Genomic DNA, 26,473 nt, shown 5'->3' on the forward strand with positions numbered 1-26,473 from the left:
GAGTCAGGTGACGAGGAATGTCAACAAGACGAGAGAACTGAGGCGGGAGGAGGGCGTTGGTCTGTGAGAGCTGGGTCTGTGAGAGCTGGGTCTGTGAGAGCAGGGTCTGTGAGAGCAGGGTCTGTGAGAGCTGGGTCTGTGAGAGCTGGGTCTGTGAGAGCTTGGTCTGTGAGAGCTGGGTCTGTGAGAGCTTGGTCTGTGAGAGCTGGGTCTGTGAGAGCTGGGTCTGTGAGAGCTGGGTCTGTGAGAGCTGGGTCTGTGAGAGCTGGGTCTGTGAGAGCTGGGTCTGTGAGAGCTTGGTCTGTGAGAGCTGGGTCTGTGAGAGCTGGGTCTGTGAGAGCTGGGTCTGTGAGAGCTTGGTCTGTGAGAGCTGGGTCTGTGAGAGCTGGGTCTGTGAGAGCTAGGTCTGTGAGAGCTGGGTCTGTGAGAGCTGGGTCTGTGAGAGCTGGGTCTGTGAGAGCTGGGTCTGTGAGAGCAAGGTCAGTGAGAGCTTGGTCTGTGAGAGCTGGGTCTGTGAGAGCTTGGTCTGTGAGAGCTAGGTCTGTGAGAGCTAGGTCTGTGAGAGCTTGGTCTGTGAGAGCTGGGTCTGTGAGAGCTGGGTCTGTGAGAGCTAGGCCTGTGAGAGCTTGGTCTGTGAGAGCTGGGTCTGTGAGAGCTGGGTCTGTGAGAGCTGGGTCTGTGAGAGCTGGGTCTGTGAGAGCTGGGTCTGTGAGAGCTGGGTCTGTGAGAGCTGGGTCTGTGAGAGCTGGGTCTGTGAGAGCTATGTCTGTGAGAGCTGGGTCTGTGAGAGCTGGGTCTGTGAGAGCTGGGTCTGTGAGAGCTGGGTCTGTGAGAGCTGGGTCTGTGAGAGCTAGGTCTGTAAGAGCTAGGTCTGTGAGAGCTAGGTCTGTGAGAGCTGGGTCTGTGAGAGCTGGGTCTGTGAGAGCTGGGTCTGTGAGAGCTGGGTCTGTGAGAGCTGGGTCTGTGAGAGCTGGGTCTGTGAGAGCTGGGTCTGTGAGAGCTTGGTCTGTGAGAGCTAGGTCTGTGAGAGCTAGGTCTGTGAGAGCTTGGTCTGTGAGAGCTGGGTCTGTGAGAGCTGGGTCTGTGAGAGCTGGGTCTGTGAGAGCTGGGTCTGTGAGAGCTTGGTCTGTGAGAGCTGGGTCTGTGAGAGCTTGGTCTGTGAGAGCTAGGTCTGTGAGAGCTGGGTCTGTGAGAGCTTGGTCTGTGAGAGCTGGGTCTGTGAGAGCTTGGTCTGTGAGAGCTGGGTCTGTGAGAGCTGGGTCTGTGAGAGCTGGGTCTGTGAGAGCTAGGTCTGTGAGAGCTAGGTCTGTGAGAGCTGGGTCTGTGAGAGCTGGGTCTGTGAGAGCTAGGTCTGTGAGAGCTGGATCTGTGGGTTATCTAGTGCTGTTATTCACTCCAGGTCTTGGAGCTTCGTGGGAATCTAAGCCTTATGACACCTTCACGCAAAGACTTTATTGCTATTGTGTTTGTATTTTTTTATACGTGTTCATATGTTACTTTGAAATCCAAAGAATATAATTTAATTTTGTAAATGTAATAAAACTAAGAATATATTGTATTTTAATACATGTTTATTATCCTTTTAATTGTGAACAAACATGACAATGTTTAACATTAAATGACAAAAACTTTAAAAAAGATAAAACAATAAAAGTATACAACTGATTACATACTATTATAAGGCCTAGGGTCTGGGTCGGTGCCTGAGATGAGAACCACACCACGACCACCACCGCGGGTCTTTGCTCCCGCACACTCGGGTGCCTCTGATCGCCCTGGGAGCCGCTACTCGCGATCCGGCCTTGTACCCGCGGTAGAGTGAAAACTCCATATTAACCTCCAGTCGTTGTTTCTGCAGCTACAGCACTTCCTCGTAGTCTTGCACGCCATAACAAAGCGTCACAGGTTACCTGTCACACACCTGTGTCACTCAACTAATAAGGTCGCCAGCTGGGTTTGAAACTCTGCCTCCCAGCAATGCAGCTCAGTGGTTAGACTCAGCGTTACCAGACAGTGGTACGTTGGTTAGACTCAGCGTTACCAGACAGTGGTACGTTGGTTAGACTCAGCGTTACCAGACAGTGGTACGTTGGTTAGACTCAGCGTTACCAGACAGTGGTACGTTGGTTAGACTCAGCGTTACCAGACAGTGGTACGTTTCCATTAATAACAATGTTACTCAGCGTTTCCAGTCACCAGAATATTAATAATAATAGTGTGGTGCAAAATATAGTATCACTGATGTTAATGCTCAAAGAGATGGAGGGCTCACTTAAACTCTGCAGTAAAGTTAAATATAAAGTTTACTGTACTAAGATCTACATTAAAAATGTAAGAAAATAAGTATATAGATATATATAAGTAAATGAACTGGAGAACGTTGGCAGCTCTCCTCTCGCCGCCTCTGGCAACTCGGACAAGAGGGTAAATTTAAAGGGGTGTTCGGGGCGCTCACTTGCCCCGCTCCTGTGCCAGGTAAGTCCACTACGGGCTCACTTGCCCCGCTCCTGTGCCAGGTAAGTCCACTACGGGCTCACTTGTCCCGCTCCTGTGCCAGGTAAGTCCACTACGGGCTCACTTGCCCCGCTCCTGTGCCAGGTAAGTCCACTACGGGCTCACTTGCCCCGCTCCTGTGCCAGGTAAGTCCACTACGGGCTCACTTGCCCCGCTCCTGTGCCAGGTAAGTCCACTACGGGCTCACTTGCACCGCTCCTGTGCCAGGTAAGTCCACTACGGGCTCACTTGCCCCGCTCCTGTGCCAGGTAAGTTACGGGCTCACCATAGCCCGTGCTACTTGGAACTTGTTCCGAGTAGCTGAATCTATAACAAGAACAACAACAACCCTCATAAGGCGGGAGGTCACGACCTCTCCGTAGGGTGCAGTCGCACCTCCACAGATCTCCAGTATCAACTAATGATACTGGTAATGACTCCAAAGGACCACCACTTACGGGCTATTCATGTCCGTGCCACCTTTTGGGTGGCTAAATCTTCATCAATTAATCACCTCACAAGAGGAGCTCCTCTGTCTGTGTAGACCTCTCGTCCACCAACTCTGCTACGCTCGTCCCACGCTGTCTTCTTTAGGTAGTAGGTAATATATGAGCTGATCTACAGCCTAGTCTACTCCTAACATAATACGTAATACACTAATAGAAATATATACTGGGCCTACCTAGCCTAGTATCAAGGGACAATGGGAGGGAAATAATGATCTACCTTAAGCAATCATGTCCACCGACGTCTGGCCTCCGATGGTTGAAGGGGCACACAGTTCCCACGTCGCTCCTCGGCGTTCCGGTTGTGCGACACTGGACCTCCGGGCGTCGTGGTGTCGCGTCGCCGCTATGCCTAGTTCCTGAATTCACTTCTTCCAAGCTTGTCCAGCCAGTGGCCACTGAGCACGTCGCTACCCTCACTCGCTCCTTCGCCGAGACGTTTCCTTATGGATCCAGACGCGAAGTTTCCCCTCCGAATCTTCAGTAGATGTGACCCGGTCACCGTAGCCCGCACGTCGTACCTGGGGGTGACCCGCAGGGCTTCCGACTGCCCTCCCAGCGTCGCCGCTCACCTCCGTCAAAGACTAACAGCACTTGGCGCTCCTTTCGCCCACTAAACTCTGCTTCTTCGTACTCCCCGGGAGTACACTAATCTTCTATGACGATGGTAGCCTGCTTTAGGCTGCACAATCCACTGAGCGAGGCTTCAAAAACCTCCAATCTTGAGAGCTCACTGATGCACTTCCGCTCGGGTCAAAGGTCCGTGAATCTCTGATGGCTCAGTGACCTGCAGGTCCTGAGCCAGGCCTCCCAGTGACGTCACAGCCTCCAGGAGCAGATTCTGATTGGTCACTTACGTCACGTGACCTCAACCAGCCAATCGCCAGCTTACTGGCGTCCTCACGATCTTGGCGCCTCCTGAAAGAGACGTCGCCATTTTGTATGTACAAGGGGCGTAAGCCCCCCCCCCCCCTCCTTATCTGCAAAACTTAGAATTGACAATTTCTACGCAATCATGTAATCTTCCCAGTTGCCTCCTATATCAAACGATTCCCTGTGTCTCAGGAAACCTGCAAGGTAAGAAGATATGACTCTTAACGCTGAGACTGAGGAGAAATTAGGAGAGGACACCATAACAATACTGAGGTGTGAGACTGCTTGATCTTACGTGATCAGGAGATGGACGATTGTGAGAATGTGACAACTACTTACTATCAAGTTTTCTTACCAGATAATATTTTATTGTGCATATTTGTCAATACATAAAATGGATGCTTTTGGTCCCCACCTCCCCAATATATTTACATGCCTCTAAAAAGATCTGAAAAATCACTTCAGTAGCATTTCCGAAGGTAGTGTTCCCCAAGGTAGTGTTCCCCAAGGTAGTGTTCCCCAAGGTAGTGTTCCCCAAGGTAGTGTTCCCCAAGGTAGTGTTCCCCAAGGTAGTGTTTTAAGCACTACTCCTCTTATCGAGGACCTTACTGATTTTCGCTCCTGCCATCCCACTGGAGCATTCTCAGCGCTTGATATAGACGACCTCACTCTCTGCTGTCACCATGATGACTTCTCCTTCATCCACCGCGTCGCCATCTTACAATGTTGTGTCGTCCTGGCTACCAGTCACGGCTTCTAGTACTCTTCGACTAAGCGTTGTTTTATGATCAAAAACTCAGAAATGCCTCATGTGGCGCACGTTATTACACTTCTTGCTGGCAATCGGACTGTCCTCAAGCTGTACACTGTAAGTGTACAGTCTGGAAAAGAAAATGACTCCTGCAAACACTGGAATCTTTTATTTTGTTTTGTAAGGCAAGTGTGGTGGCCCATAGGACCATCAGCACAGCTGAACGTGTGAGCTCACACTCCTACATCTTCACCGTTATTATTCTCTTACCTCCTCCTTTTATCTAGAAGAAGATCCGTAACTTTGCGGATAAATTTGTCCCAGGCAGAGAGCCCGTCCTTCACCTCCATGGTTCTATTATCCTGGATCCAGTGTTGGTCGTGAATGAACCAAGATCGCATCCTTCAGCCGTTAGTTCAGGTTCTCCTCCCTCCTAAGTTCTTTACTCGCCCATATTGAACTTCGCACCAGTATGGACTTTCACACTCGCCTCCACATGTGCCTATAATGATCTCTTCTCCCTCTTTGAATTCCAGTCCACTTCGTCTCATTGTAACTCTACAACGACGGACTCGGACGGTTTACACTCTGACATACTCTGTCATCTCCCTTTAGATGCCTCTCAGTATCTATTGCATATTTATAACAGTACTAGCTGTACCCTGCTACGCGTTGCTGTGGCTCAACAATGCGTGCGCATTGCCGAGCCACAGCAACCTTCCCCTGGCCCACAGTACTCCCCCACCACCCCCTCTCCCCGTCCCCTCGTCCTTCCCACCATCTCCCACTCCCGTCCCATCGGGAGTGGGAGATGCATTCCCAAATGATTTGATGTTCCCATCAGAAAATTGGGAACATCAAATGATCTGGTGTTCCCATCACTGAAAAATAAGAACAGTTAAAAAAATTAATGAAAAAATATGAATAATTAAATAAAAATAAAACTATACCCACGAAATAAACGGTGTGGTAAACAACACAGCTCAATTCCAACGCAATGTCACACAAAATAATGAAATCAAAATGAAAATAAATCGAAACCTATGAAATTCAATTTATCAATGCATTCGGAAACATTGAAATGGAATCGTAACATATTTAGTATAGCGTGTGTTGCTTTTACATGCAACAGATGGCGCTGTTTTTCAAAAAACGCACGTTTTTATCTATCACAGGTATGGCATCTATATAGTATGTATATAAAAACATGAGTGTATTCGAATGGAGCGTTGTGTCAAAATTTCAAAGCAATCAGTGAAGAACTTTCAGAGATTAGAGCGTGTGTTGCTTTTATGTCCAACAGATGGCGCTGTTTTTTTTTTTTTTTAAAGTATATTTTTACCTGGCACACGTTCGGCATGTATATAGTAGGTATATAAAAACACGTGTGTATTCGAATGCAACGTTGTGTCAAAAATTCATAGCAATCGGTAAAGAGGTTTTAGAGATTTCCCTCACATGAAAAACAGTTTAAAAAAAGCATGTTTTTATCTGTTACAGACGTGACATCTATATAATATGTATATAAAAACACGCTCATATGCGAATGGAACGTTGTGTCAAAAATTTCAAAGCAATCAGTGAAGAACTTTCGGAGATTAGCGATTTTGAACAAACGAACATTTCCATTTTCATTTATATAGATTAGGGTAACGACGTTGCCTGGTTCCCGAGGACTGGCTCAAGGAACATGTTCTTCCCATTAAGAGACCCAAGGCACTTTCCCTAAAGATTTTCTCCCTGTTGTCATCATGAATTGTGTCTGCGAACATTTTGAACTTATTGTTAATGTATGGCTTTTGTAGTGTTTGGAACACTGTTGATGCCTCTACCCCTCCTAATTTGCCTTGTGCAAGTTGCATCATGACCGACAACCTGGAGGACTTGGAGGTTTACATTGGTACTGCATTTCAAATGAATACCTCCATTGTAGCCATTCTTTTTACCTGGGAAAGGTTTATGATATGGTCCGGAGACAATGGTCAGACTACATTATTTTCACCTTCGTGGTGATCCACTTTTCCTTCAATGTTGTTTCAGGCACCGAGTGACTGTCTCAGGCAGGAAAAGGGAACGAGGGCGATCACAATGAAGACTGTCCGGAGGTTACTTTAGTGGGAAAGATTACAACGCTAAAGAAAGTGCTCAGGAACTGAGTCCTAAATTCCATCTAAATTAATAAGTTAAAGTCCTAAGCTAGTTACACAGTTTAATGAATTATTATATCAACAATGAGTTCGAGAATGACTATAATTACAGTCTCTAAGCTAAACAACTTACATATGTGGTAAGCTAGTGTCATAATTTAAGATGACATAATTTTTGACATAAGGGGTCAGCAGGGAGGACCTGTTCAAGATCCTGCACGAGATCGGATGTCCACCCAAGTTCCTCAGCATCACCAGATCTTTCCACGAGAGCATAAGGATACCGTGGTCTTTGACGACTCAACATCAGACGCCTTCGACATCCGAAGTGGAGTAAAGCAGGGCTGCATCTTGGCTCCAACCCTATTCGGGATTTTCTTCACAGTTATGCTGCAGCACGCCTTCGGATCTGGCAGAGAAGTTATCTACCTCCGGACCAGGTCGGATAGAAAGCTCTTCAACCTCGCCAGGCTGAGAGCTGAGTCAAAAGTTCAGCTGAGGTGTCTGCATGACTTCCTTTTTGCCGACGAAGCAGCAATGACCGCCCACTCAGCTGAAGACCTCCAACAGGTCATGACCCGCTTAAGCGAGGCCTCTCAGGCTTTCGGACACAACATTATCCTGAAGAAAACACAGGTCAAGGGACATGGAGTGGACTCCCCACCTAACATTGGCATCTCTGATTACAAACTGGAAGTTGTGGACGACTTCGTGTACCTGGGCTCCACAATTTCTGACTCCCTCGCTCTTGACATGGAGCTAAACATATGCATCGGTAAGGCATCTACATCCATGTCCAGACTGACAAAAGAGAGTGTGGGCCAACAATAAACTGACCGAGTACATAAAGAGCCTGCGTCCTGAGCACTCTCTTATATGGTGGTAAGTCCTGGACACACTACGTCTGACAGAAAAAACAGCTGAACGCTTACTTCATGCGCTGCCTCCGATACATCTTGGACATCACCTGACAGGACAAGGTGACAGCGTCCTGTGAAGAGCTGGAATCACCAGCATGTACACAATGTTGAATCAGACATGAATGCACTGGCTCGGGCACGTGGTGCAAAGGGGAAACGGCAAGCCATGGACGTCGATCTTGCTTTGTGGGAAACACTGGCCACAGACCGATCAGCCTAGAGCCAGTCTGTTCAAAGAGGTCTCTCCAAGTTCGAGGAGTCACTTGTCAAGCAATCGGAAGCAAAGAGACAGAGAAGGAAAGACGGTAGCCAGGAAAACAGATCAGAATACAACTTCGTTTGTGCTCAGTGTGGGATGGATTGCCATTCTGGGATTGGCCTCATCAGTCACACCAGACGCTGCACCAGGATTGACAACCAGAGCGCGACTCCATAGTCTCCCGATACTGAAGGATGCCTACTACTAATAGTGTCATAATTTGATTACTTATCATGCATAACTCCTTCCCCCGTCCCATCTAATGGGCGGTGATGGAACGGTTACAATTGGTTGGGAAGATGATGGACATCATCCCAGACGGCCTTTGTCTGGGAAAGGCCGAAAGTCAGAGAGGAATATAGGTCCTATCTTCGTCGTGAGGAGGAAGATAAGACTGGAAATCAGGAGGGTTAACAACAGATACAGAAAAACGAGAGGGTTTAGAAGTGAAACAAATATGGCAGACATGGGAAGGGTTGAAACATGGGAAGGGTGTAAGCAGAGTAACACCTCCGACTTTAGACCGCAGAGGGGCGTTACGACGCATTACGACGTAACTCGACGTAACACACAAGCATAAGACAAGTCAGAGAAGTGGGAAAGATATGAAACCAGGCATCCTGCCTCGGGGGGGGGGGGGAGTAAACGGTCTCCATATTTCAGGTTGAGGAAGCCCTGCTCAACATATCATTGCATAAATGACGGAGAGAAGACAGGGAGCGCATCAGCGCAGTTGATGCAATAAGAATGGGACGAAGAACAGTCCAACAAAGAATGGCGGGATCACCACACAAAGGTCAAAAAGGCTCCTGGCTATTGCACCGCGAGGTTCCATGCCCATATGCCCAGCACTTATCGTGGAGGCGCGGAGAGAGAATGTACTCCTGTACTGTGCATCTGGAACCAGCAAGAATTATTGCAGATGGGAGATCTCGACTTTGAAAGTGATCATTAACATGAACGGGTTTATGACGTCGACCGCGAGGTGCTTGTTGTAAACATATGAAGCAAGTGATAGAATGGCTTTGGACTTTGAGGATATAATTAATATCTTCATGGCATTCTTTAAGATCCCTGTCTTTTTTCAGCATGGGGCAGGAGGCACCAGAAAGGCTGACAACATAACTCTCCTGCCAGTAATTGAAATGGCAGTTAGGTGGTCAACCTCAGAAAGGGCCTCAACAATGCATGTGCCAGTTCGAGTGGATTTTCAGATAATATGTGACTCTACTGACTGAGCAAGGTGTTTATGCATGTGTAATCATCAATAATCATCATTCAGTTACGAGGAATGATGCAGGATCGAGTGCGTTTACGGCTACGAGCGTTTACGGTAAAAGGCAGAGCTGTAACAATCAGAAGGGAGTCACCCCAGATGGCGGATCAGTCACTACTGTGGACTTGGGATATGTCCACTAGCAAGAAAGCGGAGAGTATGGAGAGGATCACGAGGGTGGGACAACAACCTGTCCTCTTCAAAATAGCGTCGCCTTTCTCCCGTAAGAGCACTATGGCCAAAAATGGACGTAATTTTAAATTAAATTGGCTCACGAAAGTGGCATACTGTTCCTTTTCTGTTTGGGTCCTCTGGCCTACTCGGTTAGGTTAGGAGAGGAAACTTTCACTTAACGGTTTTCATGACGTTTTGAAACGTTAGAATGATTTCTTGCACTCCTAACCTACCAGAGGACCCTCAACTTGCAGTTGTACCAACAAAAAATCCAAAAAAGTGGTTGTGCAGTCCTTGGGTGGGTGTCCTGCTGCTGATGGCGTTCCTTGTGCTGTTGCTGTTCTTCCAGGTGCTCCTTCCCCGTCTTCAGCTTCTCCGTCTGCTACGCCTCCCCCCTCCGTCTCCTGCGTCTGTCCCTCTGCCTTGTCCTGCGGCTACTGTTTCTTCGTCCCTGCTGCTTGTCCCAGCTGTGGTGGGAGGTGATGTGGAGGCGGGGTCTCCTGCTGTGGTGGGTTCGGTCGCCCCTGTTGTTGAGGCTGCTGACGTCTTGCGCTGGGCGAAAGTGTGCAACAATCCCCCCCCCCCCCCCCCTGCGCTTCCCGTGCTTCTGGTTACATCTCCGATTCTGAAGATGTGAGGCCGGGTCCCAAGCGCTCGAGGCGTTCTTCTCCTTCTGCCTGGGCCGACGTGGGTGAATTTGATGCCTGCGAGTGTAGGTGAGGTGGTCCCTGGGGTGGCGGTGTCGACTACGACGGTGGTGGCAGAGGTGCACGTGCCTGTTGCTGCAGCAGATGGCCATGTATCTAAGTTAACTTCTGTTTCTTCTCCTGCAGGGGGTTCCTCGCAGTGGGCGGTGGTCCCTCCTCCTGTGGCGAGTGGTGCAGATGGTGATGAGGGCCAGGGCCTTGTGGTGGTCCTGAGGAAGGATGTACGACGTGGTGATGAGGGCCGGGACCTTGTGGTGGTACTGAGGAAGGATGTATGACGTGGTGATTCTGTGCCGGTGCCCGAACCTGTGGATGTTGTTACAGATGTGGCCCCTGTGGTGTTGCCTCCTGTGGCGGCGCCTCCCGTGGTACAACCAGCGGCGGCCGTGTCTGGTGATGTTGAACGGGACATTCAGTCTCTTAGTGATGCTGTTTTCCAAGAAATTTGTGCTCGAGACGAACCTTCGATGTGAGAGCGGGTGTTGACGAACCCCGTATGCCCAGATATTGTTTGGGTGCCTGATTCCCCATACAGTTATGGCCGGAATTCCGGATATGATGGCGCGTCCTCGTACGCCTGTTAATCCTGCTATAGCGGTTCTTTGGGAGGGGTATGGCATCCGGTTTCCAGTGGTGGACTTTCTGGAAAAGTTTGGATAGGTTTGGCGTTGCTTGCTCCCGACTCCCGCTTGTTATGTCTGCTGTAGGCCTTTCAAGCTTATGGTTGTGTGCCTTACGTTTCTTAATGTTCCATAGGTTTGTATTTTGTTTTTGTTTTTATACCTGAACTGTATTTTTATGTTTTGCTTTAACTTTTTTTATTTGTATTGTTTTGTTTAGTTCCGTTGTGGACAGACTACTGTCATGTGTTTTATGTGTTCCCTTTCATTGTTTACTGTAGGCCCTTCAGGCCTGTCATTGTTGTACCCTTGTGTTCTGTGACCCTTCAGGCGTATGGTTTTGTTCCTTTAGAATACAATACAATTTTATTTAGGTAAGGTACATACATACAATAAATTTATACAAGGATTGGTTGACTTATAGGTAGAGCTAGTACATACAATGCCTAAAGCCACTATTACGCAAAGCGTTTCGGGCATGATAAACTTAAATGACAAGCTTAATACTAATTGAGCATAATGAGTAGAATGAAAACAAGAAATGAAAACATAGATGAAAAAGCAGCACAAATATAATTATGTCGACAAACAGCGCTCTTTAAAGAAAAAACAGACATTGGTTGACAATAGAAGGGTAAGGTAGGTTACAGGGAATTTATTAGGTATAGCTTCGCTTTTAACTTAAACTGGTTGAGAGAGGTACAGTCTTTAACATGGTTGGGAAGGTCATTCCACATTCTGGGCCCCTTGATTTGTAGAGCATTTCTAGTTTGATTAAGTCGTACTCTAGGAATATCAAAACTGTATTTATTTCTAGTGTGGTGCTCATGGGTTCTGTTACAACCTTCTATGAAGCTTTTGAGATCAGGATTGGCATTATAGTTTAGCGTTTTATATATGTATAATACACATGAGAGAATGTGCAGTGACTTAATGTCTAACATATTCAGAGATTTGAGTAGGGGTACCGAGTGATGTCTGGGGCCAGAATTGGATATTGTTCTAATAGCAGCTTTGTGTTGAGTAATTAGAGGACGTAAGTGATTTTGGGTAGTAGAGCCCCAAGCACAAATACCATAGTTGAGATATGGATAGATAAGGGAGTAATAGTCACCAGGGCAGGGCGTGGTACATAATATCTGATCTTAGAAAGAATGCCCACAGTTTTTGAAACTTTTTTTGATGTTTAGAATGTGTCCCTGGAAATTCAGCTTGTGGTCAATGAGAATGCCAAGGAATTTGCCATCTAATTTGTTACAAATTTGGGTATTGTTTATTTTGAGATTTATTTGTTTGTTTTCATGCCCTTTGGGGTTCATTTTATATATATAATTATGTTATTTCTTCGCATGCAAAAATAACAAAAAAATCGATTACACAATTTGGCAACTTTGTGAAAGAGAAAACATGCATTCCCTTGAACATTATATTATAGAACGTCCCATATTGGTTAACTCTCACCCACCTGGGCTGAGGTATGCTGAACTCTGTAACTACTACATGAATACTGGAACACTTGATATATTGGACTTCTACCCAAGATTGACTATGTAATGCATCAGTTATACAATGTATGTGATGTATCTATAACCTGAACTTGTAAAAGCATCTTAATCACTGTCACGTAATCCCCTGCATAGCAGTGAAAGCTGCCTCTTCCTCCTACCTTCAACGCCCGTATGCTACAGTACACCTCTGTGACAGCAAAACCAGACAGCGGCCCCAGACAGACATCTGGATACCCTCCGCCTGGGTCGCCCTACCAGGCCCCGGGAGCCCACGCCAGATGTGTTCACCGGTGACCTGTTAGCTCCCGCTAATTGCTTGTCACCTCGCCGGCTCCTTACCAACTGCACCTTGCCACCAGACATGATGTCACCTGCACATATATATATATATTATATTATATTATATTATATATATATTATATATATATTATATATATATATATATATATATATATATATATATATATATATATATATATATATATTGTGACGATAATCTCTTTCAAGAGAGCCTGCTCTTTCCTACCTAAAGTTACATTAAGTCTACAAGTATAGATGCTACATTCAAGATACGTCCACCGGTAGCACAAAACGTTTTGACCAGGAGGCAAAACGTACCCTAAACCCCCCTACTCCACACACCCTCCATGCCGGCTCGTCATCAACCAGCCAACTACCCATCCCAGCCTGCCTGCTCCTGATTGGTGACTCGCCAACTGCACACCTGCACCCTGCACCTCAGCGCCATCTACTTGAGTCAACATCTGAGCCTGGACCAGCCATCAACTTCAGAATATTCTTTGTGCTCTAAAATTTGACATCTCTCTCTGGCATACTAGCTCTCTGGCGTTTGTATACTAAGGGAGGTCTCAGCCGTAGCCAATATTCTCAGCACCATTTCACTATTATTACTATTTGATCTATTGTGTTTTTGCATTTATCTTTGTTATTTTAATTGCACTTTTCATTGCCACGGAACTTGTCTTTATTTTCATTTATGTTTTAAGTAAATATTAAAGTTTCATTGTTCATACTTTGTGTTTTACGTGTTCCTCCCTCTCACTTGCCCCAGACAACAGGCAAGCAGTCTATATTTTTTTTGGTAAGTGTGACCAGGCATTGACACCTGCCATTGGAGGACTGCCGAACATCTACACTCCAACACTTTCCCGTCACAATATATATACACACACACCTGCCGGTGGCCTGGAACCCCCCTAGTTACAGCCCCGCTCCTGTGCCAGGTGAGTCCACAACGGGCTCACCATAGCCCGTGCTACTTGGAACTTTTTGTTCCCAGTAGCTGAATCTAAAACAACAACAACAGCCTGGAACAACAGACTACTTTTGGTGCTCCTGGGATCTACCTCTGCCTCCTTCACTCGCTGTGGTCTTGCTACGATGCTTGACGATGGTCGTGTGCACTTTATATATGATAATTTAGTCACCATTATTGTCTTTTCAAGTAGAGTAACCTACTCATTTGCGCTTTTATTTTGTAAGTATTTAAATCGCCAAATATTGTTTAATAAGCATAAACTAATATTTTCTGAATATTTAAGGTTACAGTAAATTATGTTAATTTTTCATCTGTTTATTGTTTAATCCTGCAACTTTCACACCGCCAGGCAAAGCAGCATTTTTTGTTACCTTTTTTATGTGAGTGAGAGCAGTCTGCCGCCTGGCCGGGATAAGCGGCGCTACTCAAACACCTCACGATCACCTTCAGTAGTTAACTGCTTAATAACACACTAATTTCTATAACAACTATAGCTGTATGTGTGTGTGTGTGTGTGTGTGTGTGTGTGTGTGTGTGTGTGTGTGTGTGTGTGTGTTTACTAGTTGTGTTTTTGCGGGGGTTGAGCTTTGCTCTTTCGGCCCGCCTCTCAACTGTCAATCAACTGTTTACTAACTACTTTTTTTTTTTCCACACCACACACACACACCCCAGGAAGCAGCCCGTGACAGCTGACTAACTCCCAGGTACCTATTTACTGCTAGGTAACAGGGGCACTTAGGGTGAAAGAAACTTTGCCCATTTGTTTCTGCCTCGTGCGGGAATCGAACCCGCGCCACAGAATTACGAGTCCTGCGCGCTATCCACCAGGCTACGAGGCCCCTAGAGGAGCCTAGGGTGTGTGTGTGTGTGTGTGTGTGTGTGTGTGTGTGTGTGTGTGTGTGTGTGTGTATACAGAATATGTGGAAGCACCCTATCTCAAGAACGGCGAAGGTTAGGTAGAGAAATAGAAACAATTGAACTCAAGCTACAAGAATCATACAAAACCCAGGACAGGCAAAGAGAGCAAAAGGCCATCAGTGAAATAGAAAGAAATCCGAAATATTTTTTCTCCTATGCAAAATCAAGATCAAAAACCACATCTAGTATCGGGCCCCTGCGAAAGGGAGATGGAACTTTCACCGATGACAACAAAGAAATGAGCGAGCTACTGAGGAAGCAGTACGACTGTTTTCAGCGAGCCATTAAACACACTAAAGATTGATAACCCAAATGAATTTTTTATTGATATGATACCAACATCAAATCATATATCAGACGTCACCCTGTCCTCACTGGATTTTGAAGAAGCCATAAACAGTAGGCCTATGCACTCTGCACCAGGCCCGGATTCTTGGAACTCCATATTCATCAAGAACTGTAAAAAACCACTATCGCAGGCCTTTCACATTCTGTGGAGACAAAGCCTAGATACTGGCGTTATCCCTGACATACTAAAAAACAGCAGAGATAACACCACTCCATAAAGGAGGAAATAAGGCAGAGGCAAAAAATTACAGACCGATAGCACTAACATCGCACATCATAAAAAATTTTGAGAGTGCGCTAAGAAGTAAGATCACAAAATACATGGAATCACAGCATCTCCATAACCCCGGACAACATGGTTTCAGAACAGGGCGCTCTTGCCTGTCGCAGTTGCTGGACCACTATGATATGGCATTAGATGCTATGGAAGACAAACAAAACGCTGATGTAATTTACACAGATTTCGCAAAAGCTTTTAATAAATGTGACCATGGTGTTATTGCACATAAAATGCGTTCAAAAGAAATTACCGGAAAAATAGGCAAATGGATCTACAATTTCCTGACTAACAGAACCCAATGTGTAATAGTCAACAAAATAAAATCCATCCCATCAACCGTGAAGAGCTCAGTCCCCCAGGGTACTGTGCTTGCTCCAGTACTTTTTCTCATCCTCATATCGGACATAGACAAGAACACAACCTATAGCACTGTATCATCCTTTGCAGATGACACTAGGATCTTCATGAGAGTAGGCAACATAGAGGACACGGCGAACCTCCAGTCAGATGTAGATCAGGTCTTTCTATGGGCTACAGAAAATAATATGGTGTTTAACGTAGATAAGTTCCAGCTCATGCGCTATGGAAAAAATGAAAATATATAAACGGAAACCACGTACAAAACTCAGGCAAATCATAACAGAACGAAAAGGCAATGTAAAGGATCTGGGTGTACTCATGTCGGAAGACCTTACCTTTAAAGAACACAATAAAGTAGCCGTCACAACTGCAAGAAAAATGACAGGTTGGATAACAAGAACTTTTCACACTAGAGATGCTGTACCGATGATGACATTTTTCAAAACGCTTGTGCTCTCTAGAGTGGAGTACTGCTGCACAATGACAGCCCCTTTCAAAGCTGGAGAAATTGCTGACCTGGAGAGCGTGCAGAGATTCTTTACTGCTAGAATTCACTCAGTAAAACATCTAAACTACTGGGACCGACTAAAGAGCCTAAATCTGTATTCCCTTGAGCGCAGGCGGGAGAGATACATAATAATCTATACGTGGAAATTAATTGAGGGGCTGGTCCCAAACCTGCACACAGAAATTACAGCACACGAGACCAGAAGGCATGGCAGGATGTGCAGAATACCCCTGTTGAAAAGCAGAGGTGCAACAGGTACTCTGAGAGAGAACTATCAACATCAGAGGCCCGAGACTGTTCAACACGCTTCCACTACACATAAGGGGCATAACTGGCAGACCCTTCACAGTGTTCAAGATAGAATTGGATAAGCACCTCCAAAGGATACCTGATCAACCAGGCTGTGTCTCATACTTCAGGCTGCGAGCAGCCGCGTCCAACAGCCTGGTTGATCAGTCCAGCAAACAGGAGGCCTGGTCGACGACCGGGCCGCGGGGACACTAAGCCCCGGAAGTACCTCAAGGTAACCTCAATGTAAGCAGGTCAGAATTGCACTTCACCTTTGTAAACGCACAGTAATAACATTATGTAAAAGACACCTCCAACACTGTTTATGAAGGACGTAATTCTGTATAGTGGTGTATTTACGCATATAGGTTAAATTAGCATTTTAAGAACACTACAATCATCTTCTGTGGTTCATTATTTCATAAATCACTGAATTATATGTTCAACATATCTCTTAACAAGAGGACAGAAGAAACTGTATATATGCTTGTTAGCACTGTAATTGTGTGGCCGCGTCTGTGGCAGGAGAGTAAGAGTGAGAGAGGGAGAAGGGATGTGACGAGGGAAAGGTAACGTGTCAAAATATAACAAAATTAAACTTCTCTGGCCTTGACGACACACACCACAGGGTCTAACGAGGGGAGGTACAAGCACCTGGGCAGCCTCACGGGTAACAAGCCTATATGAAGGGAAACAATGAAAGATCTGACTGGCAGCTCAGGGACCAATAGGGATACCGATACGTGACCCAATATTTGACCAGATCCACTTGCCAAACCAGCCGATTGATTCAGGCTGGTCTAACTGAGCCTCCTGGTGTACCCTGTCACCACTACGGCAGAGGTATGGTCCCCCCCACCAGGGCCACACCCACTGGGTAGATCACTACGACAGAGGTATGGTCCCCCCCACCAGGGCCACACCCACTGGGTAGACCACTACGACAGAGGTATGGTCCCCCCCACCAGGGCCACACCCACTGTGTAGACCACTACGGCAGAAGTATGGTCCTCCCCCCACCAGGGCCACACCCACTGGGTAGACCACTACGGCAGAAGTATGGTCCCCCCCCCCACCAGGGCCACACCCACTGGGTAGACCACTACGGCAGAGGTGTGACCCCCCCCCCCCACCAGGGCCACACCCACTGGGTAGATCACTGCAGCAGAGGTGTGGTCCCCCCCCCACCAGGGCCACACCCACTGGGTAGACCACTACGACAGAGGTATGGTCCCCCCCCCACCAGGGCCACACCCACTGTGTAGACCACTGCAGCAGAGGTGTCGTCCCCCCCCACCAGGGCCACACCCACTGGGTAGACCACTGCAACAGAGGTGTGGTCCCCCCCCCACCCACCAGGGCCACACCCACTGGGTAGACCACTACGACAGAGGTATGGTTCCCCCCACCAGGGCCACACCCACTGGGTAGACCACTGCAGCAGAGGTGTGTTCGCTCCAGTTCATTGCTAATAATGGACTAACTTCAAGAACGGACTCTTAGAATACTTCTCAATGGAACAGAACCCGGAACCACTTAACTGATGCCTGTGTACAGCCCGGCACTGTGCTTGGTCCTTTGGTGAGGAGAGTCTACTTCTCTGACTTACAACTCCTCATACCTGAAACTCATGTCTATGCTAATGACTACATTCTAACATTTATATATGACAAAGAAGAAATGCCAACTGCTATGAACCTCATTAATCACCAACTTGCAGCAATAGCTACCTGGAGAAGACGACGGCAAGTCACATACATTTGGGGAAGAAAAAGCACAAGTGTTGGCGGTAACTAGACCGCATGATACTACACATGATCAGGTATACAAATGAGTGGAAAAAGCCTAGTGTTCAGTGACGAAGTTGGCATCTTGAGAATAAAGTTTGAATCTTCAATGACCATTGAAACGGCCACTATGGGCCAGTAACGGGGTTCTTGCTGTTATGACCTCTTACTATACCCAACCCCAAGTCCGTGGTAAGCTTTCAAAACTGGCTGTGAAATGAATAAAAAAGGATGGAAGGGATAAGTAATACAGGGTTGCCAGATCCAAATTGCTAAAAGTAGCGAGCTGACGGTCAAAAAGTAGCGAATTTGCAAGTAGAGTAGCCCAATTTTTTGTTTAGTCAAATCGAATCATATCAAATGTTTATTCAGGTAAAAGTACATACATACAAGATGAGTTACAAACATAATGTTAGAGTTCTAGATAGCGACAGTACATACAGACAGACGACATTCAAATTTAGTAAGTTTATCTTCCTTCTTTGATAGAACAAACGATGCTCATCTGCTGATGACTTATCTCCGATATATTTTGTCTGTGTTTTAATGTTTCACTGTGTTTCTTTAAATCACTTCTATGAGCTCTTCTACAAACTTTACAATATGCCTTATTTCCATCTTCTTTCACTTCAGCCAACCACTTTCCAAACACGGGATCCTTAAGCCAGGACATCTGCCACGCTTCCTGGTATTTAGACCACTTCCCCATTTTACACTTCTTTATCTTAACACTTAAGCAAATTCTAAAAGTAACAGCGGTAACTTCTTTTCTATATGCGGTAACTTGTGTCGAACTATCCTTCTGGAGGTCAGAGCCACACAAACAATGCAAGCACAGATGAAGCTGCCAAGTTCACTGTATGCTAATCCGCTCTAACGACAGTCATTTGATTCTTGGAAACACCTAAAGGGAAACCTAATATTTACAGTAGGCAACAGTGGGAGGTCACTTAACATAGACAGTACCCGGGATGAAGTAGTAATGGCAATTAAGGTTGGGAAATCTATAGCCCCTGGGGAGGATTATCTTGCCTTGCGGTTACTTTTTCTTTCGGAAGTTCCTAGGATCAACGTCCCCAGGGGGTCGGTCTCTGACCTGGCCTCCTGCGGTAAGTGGTCTATTCAATCAAGCTGTTGGACGCGGCTGTGATTTGTACACATGACATTATAAAAAAAGCATAAAAATCATCATTGAGTTTCTTAACATTAATAGCCCAACATGTTTTTAAAGTAGCCCAAAAAGTCGCAAGTAGCGAAATTAAAAATTTGGGAGCGTAGGGCTCTGAAAAGTAGCCCAATTCGCTACTTGTAGCCCAATCTGGCATCCCTGAAGTAATACACATTTCCCTTCACCAATATATATATTATAATATTAAAGTATAACTGCAGCTATTTACAATGGTGTCTCATTCAAGCAGGACACAACACAACGACAGTGTTCATCAATCCCAGTGAATCCACATTCCAGGTACACCTTGTCCACTTATACTGGGCAACACTGGCGAGTTCACCTTCTACGTGGGCCAGTCCACCCACACAGTCTCATGATGTACCTACGCCCCACCTTCACTCTCCAGATACTCACTGGCAGAGGGCTTCAGCAACACGCTGACAGGGGGCCCAAACTAACACATACAGGGATAGCTAACACCCTGGCAGAAGCCTCTAGCAGCTTGATAGCAGCACTTCACAATAGACACATCACTGTCTTCCGTAACTCTTACGAGCCAACCTCGGGTACATCGATCTTTAAAAGCACTGCATATATCAGCAGCTAACACACTGCTCGGATCGACGGCAGCTACTTAGTCCTCTTGCAGGACCAAGCTAAGAGTTCGTGGACTGCCCAAGGTGAATTGCCCTCCTCAGCTCAATTGCCTCCATATGTCACCTCTGTGGACATAAAACGTCATTAGCCAGATTGACAGTACCCTGGGCAACCCTGGGATAACACTCGTCCACCCGGGAATTGACATTGTGACTTGCAGCTACAACCTAGATGGCGCTGATCTTGATACACCACCCACCAGAGGTCATCATCATCGACCTCACATTCTGACAGACAGGAAACCGGAGCCATTCATCTCTGCCGCGCCACCACCAACAGATGGCGTCGTCTGAGTTGCACCAAATACCTGGGAGTTGGAGTGCAGACCCATAGATGGCGCCGAAATCGCCACTCCACACTCCGCAACCCGTTCTCGCAAATTTAATAAGTCAATATTGACTTATTAAATTTGCGAGAACGGGTTGCACTCCGATGATGGTGTCGTTACCGTAACACCATGGAAAGGTAACTCCATAGTCTCCTGAGACCGATGGATGCCTACTATGGAAAGTTAAATGTTTACCCTGGCAAGCAAGGTAGCCTAGAAACTAACTGCCTTAAGGTGAATCTTGTACCTTCTTGACAGTAGGGGCTGCACAACCTTACATGAGTCCCACATTTCCTCGCACCTGAGCATGGTCCACACTCCTGGAGGGCTTCCTCCGTTGGTACCACAGTTCTGGACAAGGTGGAGGACCAAGAAGACTCACTTCAAGTCTTGACCCACTCAAGATGGATAGGTCAGCGCATCAGAGCCTCAAGACATGTCAGCGGACACCGTTACATACCAGGCAAATGTTCTCCAGCTTCCCCATCAATCCCAAGTTTATAGACAACCAGTAGTTGGCACTCACAATACAAGGTACTCAAACACCCTTATGTTGGTAGTGCCTTTCTTAACTTCCCTCCATCAGCGACCTTTCATTCCACGGGCGAGTCGTAGAACAACAGCCCTTAGCGTCCAGTTTCCTTATGAATCTTAGTAAATTCTTAATGAACCGTAGTATTAGTTTGAACAAGAGAGAGTGAGACAATGAGAGACAGACAAAGAAAGTATTCATTTTGACTACCGCGGGCATAACCCGTGTGGTATTTTCGAACTTTCTCACCCTGGGCTGACTGGTGCCAGGAAGAGCAGACTCTATATAAGGGCGGCAGCGGTGAAGAGCAGCCAGTCAGTGTGTGGATCTTGTGCATGAAACTGGTCGTGCCCACCTGTCTGCTGGCTTATTACCCGGTGCGTCCGTGTCTGCTGGCGTCCTACCCGGTGCGTCCGTGTCTGCTGGCGTCCTACCCGGTGCGTCCGTGTCTGTTGGCGTCGTACCCGGTCCGTCCGTGTCTGCTGGCGTCCTACCCGGTCCGTCCGTGTCTGCTGGCGCCCTACCCGGTGCGTCCGTGTCTGCTGGCGCCGTATACCCGGTGGGCGAGACCTAGACGCCACCTGAGGCACCAGGACCCAGAAAGATGACGGAGCGACGCTGGAGAAGTTGTACAATGTTGTGAGTCTTGTTGTTGTTGTTGTGTAGTACCCACAACACCGTCCGGGTTAACACCATAAACTCTTCACTGGTGATGGACTCACAACCTCGTCGGTCCAACATAATCACTGCGCCAGGTTTTGCTTTCCATCTTCAGCCTACAAACATAAATTAATTCGTATTGCCACATAAGTACAAGTTTTTTTTCGTGGAGAGAAGGATGGGGGGGATTATCAAGGGGAAAGCGCCAAGCCATTACGACTATATAGCACTGGAAGGGGTCAGGATAAGGATTTGGGATGGGACGGGAGGAAGGAATGGTGCCCAACCACTTGTGGACCGTCGGGAATTGAACGCCGACCTGCACGAAGCGTGACCGTCGCTCTACCGTCCAGCCCAAGTGGTTGAGAATGCTTGGAGTGGTTATCATCAATACAGGCTCGTTTATCCAACGTTAGTTCACAAATCCGTATATTGATATTTTTCTCGCCATAAATATAAATGGTTAACCCTGAAGACTTAACCTTGACATTGATAAAACTATTAACTTGTACACATTGGTAAAATTATTGTGATTTAGACATTGATAAAACCACGATGATTTAGACATTGATTAAACCACGATGATTTAGACATTGATAAAACCACGATGATTTAGACATTGATTAAACCACGATGATTTAGACATTGATAAAACCACGATGATTTAGACATTGATTAAACCACGATGATTTAGACATTGATTAAACCACGATGATTTAGACATTGATTAAACCACGATGATTTAGACATTGATAAAACCACGATGATTTAGACATTGGTAAAACCGTTGTGGTTTAGCCATTGATAAAATTATGACAGTTAGACATAGATAAACCACGATGGCTTAGACATGGTAATCTGTTGAGTCAGATTATCCAAGAGTTGGTGTTATACCTAATGACTGTACACTCGTTACAGTTATATAAGCTTACGTATAACTTAAGCTTTTGGGCAGAAGTGCAAATAATTTATGACATAATTTTTGTAATATAATGTTCCCAACTTTTTGAGTAGGGAAATGTTGGAGGTGTGGTGGGGAAATTTTGGCGGTGTTATAGGGAAAATTTGAAGGTATGGTGAGGCTATTTTGGTGTGGTTGGGGAAATTTTGGAGGTTTGGTGGGGAAATTTTGGAGCAGTCGTGGGGAAATTTAGAAGGTATGGTGGGGAAGTTTTAGAGGTGTGAGGGAGAAATGTTTGAGTTGAGGTGTGAGAAGGTAGAGGGCGGGTGAGGGAAGTACTGGAAGTAGGGTGAAAGTAAGGAAGCAGAGCTCAGCTCGGGTGAGAGAGGACGAGACTGGACCAGTTTTTAGTGATATAATTCAGCCATTGTTGACGGTCCTGTGATGCCAGCAGATGGCTGCTCCCCCCCCCCCCGGGGCCGCCTCCTGCTCCCCAGGGCCGCCTCCTGCTCCCCGGGCCACCTCCTGCTCCCCCGGGCCACCTCCTGCTCCCCCGGGCCACATCCTGCTCCCCCCGGGCCACCTCCTGCTCCCCCGGGCCACTTCCTGCTCCCCCGGGCCACCTCCTGCTCCCCCGGGCCGCCTCTTGCTCCCCCGGGCCGCCTCCTGCTCCCCCGGGCCACCTCCTGCTCCCCCGGGCCGCCTCCTGCTCCCCCGGGCCACCTCCTGCTCCCCCGGGCCACCTCCTGCTCCCCCGGGCCACCTCCTGCTCCCCCGGGCCACCTCCTGCTCCCCCGGGCCACCTCCTGCTCCCCCGGGCCACCTCCTGCTCCCCCCCGGGCCGCCTCCTGCTCCCCCCCGGGCCGCCTCCTGCTCCCCGGGCCACCTCCTGCTCCCCCGGGCCACCTCCTGCTCCCCCGGGCCACATCCTGCTCCCCCCGGGCCACCTCCTGCTCCCCCGGGCCGCCTCCTGCTCCCCCGGGCCACCTCCTGCTCCCCCGGGCCGCCTCCTGCTCCCCCGGGCCACCTCCTGCTCCCCCGGGCCACCTCCTGCTCCCCCGGGCCACCTCCTGCTCCCCCGGGCCACCTCCTGCTCCCCCGGGCCACCTCCTGCTCCCCCGGGCCACCTCCTGCTCCCCCCCGGGCCGCCTCCTGCTCCCCCGGGCCACCTCCTGCTCCCCCGGGCCACCTCCTGCTCCCCCGGGCCACCTCCTGCTCCCCTGAGCCGCCGCCTGCTCCCCCGGGCCACCTCCTGCTCCCCCGGGCCACCTCCTGCTCCCCCGGGCCACCTCCTGCTCCCCCGGGCCACCTCCTGCTCCCCCGGGCCACCTCCTGCTCCCCCGGGCCACCTCCTCCTCCCCCAGGGCCGCCTCCTGCTCCTCCGGGCCACCTCCTGCTCCCCCCAGGCCACCACCTGCTCCCCCCAGGCCACCTCCTGCTCCCCCGGGCCACCTCCTGCTCCCCCGGGCCACCTCCTGCTCCCCCCGGGCCGCCTCCTGCTCCTCCGGGCCACCTCCTGCTCCCCCGGGCCACCTCCTGCTCCCCCGGGCCACCTCCTGCTCCCCCGGGCCACCTCCTCCTCCCCACGGGCCGCCTCATGCTCCTCCGGGCCGCCTCCTGCTCCCCCGGGCCACCTCCTGCTCCCCTGGGCCACCTCCTGCTCCCCCGGGCCGCCTCCTGCTCCCCCGGGCCACCTCCTGCTCCCCCGGGCTACCTCCTGCTCCCCCGGGCCGCCTCCTGCTCCCCCGGGCCACCTCCTACTCCCCCGGGCCACCTCCTGCTCCCCCCGGGCCACCTCCTGCTTCCCCGGGCCACCTCCTGCTCCCCCACGGGCCACCTCCTGCTCCCCCCCGGGCCACCTCCTGCTCCCCCCCGGGCCACCTCCTGCTCCCCCCCGGGCCACCTCCTGCTCCCCCCCCGGGCCACCTCCTGCTCCCCCCGGGCCACCTCCTACTCCCCCGGGCCACCGCCTCCCATCCCCCAGGGCCGCCTCCTCCCCCCCCCCCCTGGCCGCCTCCTCCCCCCCCCCTGGCCGCCTCCTCCCCCCCCCTCCGGGACACCTCACTTTAACGGATATTTGTTCAACTTTTTGAGTGAACACTTTGCGTGTTAAATCACTTACGTCATGTGAGGCAGGGCCTGGGGGGGGCTCGAACCCAGTTCTCAAGCGGGGCGTTCCAGATTCCTGAGGAGATCAGGTTTGTGAAAGTGTCTTCGGAGGTTTTCTTGCAGTGTCATCCTCAGGGTGCGCTGTAATCACACTTTAGCAAGGGGGGGGTGATGACCAATTGGACTTCTGAAGTCAAGATGCCTTTTGTTCCTAAGGTGATTATCTCCCTCATCTTGCACAGTTGATGTCTGCTGAGGTCGCGGAGATGTCTGTTGAGCAGCGACGATGGTGGCGGGGGAAGTTTCCTGTACTTTCCCTGCCATACGGGATATTGGTACATGTATGTTGTCGCTACTGGCGTGATTGATGAAGGCTTCACCATAGTGTGGTGGTCGTGGCACTTTGTCTTCACTACACCCACCACCACCACTAGTAGTGTCCTACACCAGGCAACACTCTGCCAGTAGTGTCCTACACCAGGCAACACTCTGCCAGTAGTGTCCTACACCAGGCAACACCTCTGCCAGTAGTGTCCTACACCAGGCAACACTCTGCCAGTAGTGTCCTACACAAGGCAACACCTCTGTCAGTAGTGTCCTACACCAGGCAACACCTCTGTCAGTAGTGTCCTACACCAGGCAACACCTCTGCCAGTAGTGTCCTACACCAGGCAACACCTCTGCCAGTAGTGTCCTACACCAGGCAACACCTCTGCCAGTAGTGTCCTACACCAGGCAACACCTCTGTCAGTAGTGTCCTACACCAGGCAACACCTCTGCCAGTAGTGTCCTACACCAGGCAACACCTCTGTCAGTAGTGTTCTACACCAGGCAACACCTCTGCCAGTAGTGTCCTACACCAGGCAACACCTCTGCCAGTAGTGTCCTACACCAGGCAACACCTCTGCCAGTAGTGTCCTACACCAGGCAACACCTCTGCCAGTAGTGTCCTACACCAGGCAACACCTCTGCCAGTAGTGTCCTACACCAGGCAACACCTCTGTCAGTAGTGTTCTACACCAGGCAACACCTCTGCCAGTAGTGTCCTACACCAGGCAACACCTCTGCCAGTAGTGTCCTACACCAGGCAACACCTCTGCCAGTAGTGTCCTACACCAGGCAACACCTCTGCCAGTAGTGTCCTACACCAGGCAACACCTCTGCCAGTAGTGTCCTACACCAGGCAACACCTCTGCCAGTAGTGTCCTACACCAGGCAACACCTCTGCCAGTAGTGTCCTACACCAGGCAACACCTCTGCCAGTAGTGTCCTACACCAGGCAACACCTCTGTCAGTAGTGTTCTACACCAGGCAACACCTCTGCCAGTAGTATCCTACACCAGGCAACACCTCTGCCAGTAGTGTCCTACACCAGGCAACACCTCTGCCAGTAGTGTCCTACACCAGGCAACACCTCTGTCAGTAGTGTTCTACACCAGGCAACACCTCTGTCAGTAGTGTTCTACACCAGGCAACACCTCTGCCAGTAGTGTCCTACACCAGGCAACACCTCTGCCAGTAGTGTCCTACACCAGGCAACACCTCTGCCAGTAGTGTTCTACACCAGGCAACACCTCTGTCAGTAGTGTTCTACACCAGGCAACACCTCTGTCAGTAGTGTTCTACACCAGGCAACACCTCTGTCAGTAGTGTTCTACACCAGGCAACACCTCTGCTGGTAATGAACTGTCTCTTCATCCCTTTAATTTGGCAGTTTGTCCAACACACAAGACAAGGGGGCCATGGTTCACCTAGTAAGACAAGGGGGCCATGGTTCACCTAGTAAGACAAGGGGGCCATGGTTCACCTGGTAAGACAAGGGGACCATGGTTCACCTAGTAAGACAAGGGGGCCATGGTTCACCTGGTAAGACAAGGGGACCATGGTTCACCTAGTAAGACAAGGGGGCCATGGTTCACCTGGTAAGACAAGGGGACCATGGTTCACCTAGTAAGACAAGGGGGCCATGGTTCACCTAGTAAGACAAGGGGGCCATGGTTCACCTAGTAAGACACGGGGGCCATGGTTCACCTAGTAAGACAAGGGGGCCATGGTTCACCTAGTAAGACACGGGGGCCATGGTTCACCTGGTAAGACAAGGGGACATGGTTCA

At 49.0% G+C, this 26,473-nt stretch overlaps 2 protein-coding genes across 2 annotated transcripts in view; one reads left to right on the top strand and one right to left on the bottom strand.

The window, feature by feature from the left end:
* Positions 1–20: 20 nt before the first annotated feature.
* LOC123758187 (uncharacterized PPE family protein PPE24-like) lies at positions 21–4,973 on the bottom strand. Its single transcript, XM_069320940.1, has 3 exons — positions 4,894–4,973; positions 3,892–3,917; positions 21–1,366 (listed from the first exon to the last, which is right to left on the bottom strand). Exons 1-3 carry the CDS (start codon positions 4,971–4,973, stop codon positions 21–23), a joined length of 1,452 nt encoding a protein of 483 aa, XP_069177041.1.
* A 1,513-nt stretch (positions 4,974–6,486) lies between these two features.
* Positions 6,487–26,473, top strand: part of LOC123758260 (chorion peroxidase) — a 79,878-nt gene continuing 59,891 nt past the window's right edge. Inside the window, exons 1-4 of the mRNA XM_069320967.1 lie at positions 6,487–6,523; positions 6,934–7,545; positions 10,233–10,337; positions 10,431–10,575. Coding sequence (XP_069177068.1) covers positions 6,487–6,523; positions 6,934–7,545; positions 10,233–10,337; positions 10,431–10,575 — 899 coding nt within the window. The remainder of the gene's footprint in view (positions 6,524–6,933; positions 7,546–10,232; positions 10,338–10,430; positions 10,576–26,473) is intronic.

This window comes from Procambarus clarkii, chromosome 1, assembly GCF_040958095.1.
Source record: "Procambarus clarkii isolate CNS0578487 chromosome 1, FALCON_Pclarkii_2.0, whole genome shotgun sequence".
In the NCBI taxonomy this organism is placed as follows: Eukaryota; Metazoa; Arthropoda; class Malacostraca; order Decapoda; family Cambaridae; genus Procambarus; species Procambarus clarkii.